Here is a 5,125-nt window from a genome sequence, read left to right as displayed (position 1 = left end):
CGCTCTCACATTTTGCACCATATTTACCTTCATACGAGTGCTTCTCATAGTGTGAACTGTGAAACGTTTTACATCGTAGGAAGATTAGCGGACTTAGTATCCTGGAGGTAATAGGAGTTTAAATAGGAGTGATGCTTCTGCTGCAAATATTCTGAAAGATGAGTCAGCAGACACTCTCCCTGCATTTGAACAGGATCCAGGAGCAAGTTGCTTGTCTAATGGATTTTTAAATTCACTCTAATTTGGGTGTTTTGCCTATGTTCATTTGTCTGTCTGTTTATCCTGTGTTTTGGTCTGCCTCTCTGATCCTGCTGATGCTTTCATTGAAGAATACTGTCAAGTATTTTTAAGCTTAAATATACACAGAAAGCTTTTATGATCTGGATCTGACATTCATCATAATCTTGTCATCTGTTTGTCATCCATGTTAATAACTACGTGGCGTATCAATTTCAACAACAATTTTATAACATTATTTTGCAGCTGTAAAAGCTAACATCTGTATTTTGTCATGCAGGATCTGTACCACCAGTCCTATGACCTGGTGTGTGTCATGTTCGCCTCCATCCCAGACTTTAAAGAGTTCTACACCGAATCTGACGTCAACAAAGAAGGATTAGAGTGCCTCAGGCTCCTCAACGAAATTATTGCTGATTTTGACGAGGTAAATAACCCTCACTCCTGCAGCCTTCACAACATCGTACATGTGCACCACAGTTGCTAGAAAAAAACCAGGACATCTTATTGAGTAGGTGTCAGTGATTTTCTAGTAGTATGGATAGATAGGATGCTATGAACTATGCAAGCTACAATCTCCTGTATTAGTAACTTAATATCTTAATAATATTTTGAGACGTTTTGACAGGATGAACAATCACTTATGCCATAAACTGTGTCTCATTTGTTTTAAATGTTTTGTGGATTGTGTTTGTATTTGTGTTTGTAGCTACTGTCCAAACCTAAATTCAGTGGTGTGGAAAAGATCAAGACTATTGGCAGTACTTACATGGCTGCTACTGGCCTGAATGCATCCCCCGGGCCTGAGTACACATCACAGGTAAGGCTCATCACACGCATTAAAATCATGCTCAATAATTTTTTTATGTCACCTGTCGAAACTTTTATTTTGGTTGTGTTTCCTCCCTGTTTCCCAGGAGCATGACAGGCAGTACATGCACATAGGGACCATGTTAGAGTTTGCATTTGCCTTGGTGGGGAAGCTGGATGTTATTAACAAACACTCCTTCAATGACTTCAAACTCAGAGTTGGTAAGTTACACACAAAAGCTACATTTAAAAGCAAAGTGCTGTTAGTTAGTTCAATATTTTTTTAACTACTAAAAGGCTCTTACCCAATGGTCGTATGGTTACATTTTCAAAAAAGTGACTTCCACCTGTGAATTCACCATCCCTTCACCAGTCAATGTTACTGGCCAGATAGTTACAATAGAAATTATGAAGTGCTCTAAATATACTTTGTTGTCTGTCAGACATCAAAATGCAGCAGATAAATTAGAGGAATTTGTTTTATCTTATCATTACTTTGTTTAGAATAACACAACTGGAGTTTTGGTACATAGAACAGGGGTTTCTTAAAATAATTATTGAACTGTAATTTACTGACATGGACATGTAGCCTTCATGGATCTATTTCTTTCTAATTTTAGAGCACCAGTATGCTGTGGAAGATAATTTTATTATCTTGATAGAAACAGAGAGATGTGCACTGTACATGTCTAAATAACAAGACTCATGTTTACAGCAAGACATGGGTATAGTCATGGTAACCTAACAGCAGAGTAAGAGACAGACAGACTTAAGCGTAGAGGGAGAATTGAAGACTAAAGCATTGCAGGCATGTCCCAGCTCCCTTCATGCGGTAAGAGTCAAGTTTGATACTTTCAACCTGTCTGCGAATATCACAGCATGGGATGCTCCATTACTCAGCAGTGTGCATGTGTGTGTGACTGTACATCCCTACTGCTTCCAGATGGGCCCAAAGCGCTCCAAGTGAGAGGGATACAAGTCCCCACCCACTGGTACTGGACAAATGCTTGCGCACTTGTGCACATAGCAATTTCCAGCAATCTGGAAATTGACTCAGAAGCCAGAGTTAAGAGAGGCACAGTGTTATCTCAGTGTTGTGAAAAGCTTCAGAGCCTGCTCAGCAGAGGTGCTGGGAGTGTTAGGGATTAAGAGTTCAGCTGCATTTAGCTTCCACTTCATCTCATGTTCTGATGAAATCTTGTGAAAAGCTTTGTCTATTCTGAAAGCAGCAGGTCTCTTGCTGAAGACCTTTTGGGGCTGCACTCAGAAATTAATCAATAATATCAAAAAATGTTAATTGTTCTTGTATGACCTCAGAAAAAGAGACAAAATAAGGATGTGCTTATTGTTTCCTGATTCAGTTACACCTTTTTCACAATAGAAGAAAATGTCTCTTTTTCTTTACATGTGTCTGATGGATCAAACTGTAATTTAAGATTTGAGAAATGTATGGGAAAGGTAACACAATATCTCAAACTGTAATTATGTTGTTGTTGTTTTTTTTAAATCTGCACCCAATACCACTAACCCCGGTGTACTGTAATTTCCCATTTATATCACAAAAAGGGTTTGAAGATGTAACTGAGTAAATATGGTACAAATACATCTGGAATATTCACTAATTGGTGCTTGGTGTCCTTCGTCAGGTATCAACCATGGTCCAGTGATTGCTGGAGTCATTGGAGCCCAGAAACCACAGTATGATATCTGGGGGAACACAGTGAATGTAGCCAGCAGAATGGACAGCACTGGAGTCCTAGGAAAAATACAGGTAATTAAGGGGTATGTGCAGCAATATTGTCCATTTTTCATATAAACCAATCCCATGAAAAGCCAACCATGAATTGATGTTTACAAGTATTGTCTGTCCAAAACCTAATGCTGAGTTTGACTCTGTGGTGAACAGATCCACTGTTATCCAAAGACTATGCATATTAATCAATGAGCCACACCATTGCACTTAGTGACATGTTACAATTGGGCTTTGTCCCTTTTGTACTCAATCCTACATACACTGTCCTGCTGCTGTATACACTCACTAGTGTCTATTAATCCATAGCTAAAAATAGTTGTGCCAACAATAGTGCCAATGAATAATATTTGCTTGAAACTGCAGTTCTAATTTCTAAAGATTGACATCTTCAGAAGTAGTGAATGGACTTGGGACCGAATGTCACAGACAGGGCAGGAAAGTTGGCAAGTATTAACACTAGTTTATTTTTCATGGGTTTTGTTAAAAATAACAAAAACCCTTTTCTGTGATGCATTCAAGAACAAACCAGTTTGAGAATTCTCTGTATCTGTCAAACATCACATTCTGTTTGAAGTTGATGGCTTCTTTAAAAGCAGCAGCACTGCTCCATTTTCAGACATTTTAAATGTCAGTACCGATGTTTTAAAGATGAGATTTCAACATTTCAACATCAATTGACATCTTCAAATCTTACATTTTCACCATGCTGGGCACTGATATGTTTTTTTCACCTGCATGGCATGTGGCTGTGGGAATCATTCAGTCTTGAGAGAGCTGTATTACACTTCACAGCCTGCACACATTTGATAGAGCCATCTGCTGTGCTGTGTTGTGCAGAACAACTGCAGTGCGTTCAATTGCATTCATAGATTGTTTGTTGATATTTTAATATTCAGAGGAAACAATAAGAATTGTTATTCCAAGGTAGTACAAATATTTCACATCCTGTGTGATGGAAGGCACCTATCAATTGCAGCTCTTCTTAAAATGCATTTTTTTAATCTGAGATGAAATTAATCCAAAGATTTAAGTTTAGACAACACTATAGATCCAACTTAAATTCTGATTTTTGTCGTGTGATACAGAGCAACATATGGAAATGTATTCCTTTGGAGAGCTGAGAATATTTGCTTGCAGGAATTTAGTATAGTTGTGTGTAACATAAGTCAAACGGATGTTCTCTATCTGGTTCTCTCTGTAGGTGACGGAGGAGACGAGTCGCATCCTTCTGACCCTGGGCTACATGTGCTCTTGTCGAGGCATTATCAACGTCAAGGGCAAAGGAGAGCTAAAAACCTACTTTGTGCACACAGAGATGACCCGCTCACTGTCCCAAGGGAATGTAATGCCGTAAGACTGGTTCTGAATATCCTGGATTTTACACAGACAAGAACAGACGTTCATTACAGACGGAGATTTGATCTTCTCAATGCTGTTGTAACAAAAAGGAACGGGTCTGTGCTACAAGGAGGATAGAAATCTGATTTTAATATAATGCAAGTTACCTTTTCCACAGCTGTAGTATACATTTAGTCACTTACTGTATGTAAGTGTAGCATGTACAGCAATTAGGCAATAACCCCTAAAATAAATTGGAATTTGAATGTAAGATCAAGAAAAGCCACAGTAGCACAAGCCAGTCAGATCGAATGTATACAAGTTCAGTCAGAGAGAAGAATCTGAAATGGTCTAAATTAATATTCTGACTCAGTTCTGGGAGGCTTGAGGCAGTCACATCAAAAACAGAATCTATAATCTGTTCACTTAAAGGACATGGCACATTTTGGGCAAACAGAAAGAAGTAAAATAAAGAACGTGGCTACAATTTTAACATCAAGGCCTCTTGATCCAAAAAGTCAAGAATTTCAGAGTGAATAATAATACAAAACATTTGACTAATAACTGGAGTTTCCCGCGACTACAACCAATCCCAGCAGTCCCACGTGCCAGACTTTGCATCAGTATGTGACTCGGAGCCAATAACCAAGCGCGAGTGAGAACAGGTTGACGTCACACATATGTCGCCAAATTCATTTCCTTGTTTCTGATATGAAGACAAGATGTGTAACTCGAACATCTCACATTCATTCATACAAAAGTACAGTGAAAAACCATGCAAAACATTTCAGACCGTCCTGCCAAACTGTATACATTTCCATTACATTAAAGTCGGCTGTAACGTTTTTGTCACTCTGAAGTTGCTGAAAGCTGCCGCTGTATCAATCCTGTCAATTCTCTGCAGCAGGCGGGGCTGCTGAGTTTCCCCCACGACTGAAGCAAGGCACGCACACACACGCACACACACGCACACACACACACACACAC

General features: G+C 39.1%; 1 protein-coding gene across 2 annotated transcripts in view; it reads left to right on the top strand.

Moving 5' to 3' along the window:
• adcy2a (adenylate cyclase 2a) overlaps positions 1-5,125 on the top strand; it is a 77,381-nt gene that overhangs the window by 71,723 nt on the left and 533 nt on the right. For both annotated transcript variants that reach the window (XM_032517725.1, XM_032517724.1), the window contains 5 exons: positions 518-664; positions 947-1,057; positions 1,155-1,269; positions 2,694-2,818; positions 4,002-5,125. The exon at positions 4,002-5,125 is cut by the window's right edge and continues 533 nt beyond it. In XM_032517725.1, coding sequence (XP_032373616.1) covers positions 518-664; positions 947-1,057; positions 1,155-1,269; positions 2,694-2,818; positions 4,002-4,154 — 651 coding nt within the window. In that variant the 3' untranslated portion in view covers positions 4,155-5,125. The remainder of the gene's footprint in view (positions 1-517; positions 665-946; positions 1,058-1,154; positions 1,270-2,693; positions 2,819-4,001) is intronic.

The sequence above is a fragment of the Etheostoma spectabile genome, chromosome 6 (assembly GCF_008692095.1).
Source record: "Etheostoma spectabile isolate EspeVRDwgs_2016 chromosome 6, UIUC_Espe_1.0, whole genome shotgun sequence".
Lineage (NCBI taxonomy): Eukaryota > Metazoa > Chordata > Actinopteri > Perciformes > Percidae > Etheostoma > Etheostoma spectabile.
Note: the sequence above shows the minus strand (reverse complement) of the source record. Positions and strands in the feature narration are given on the sequence as shown.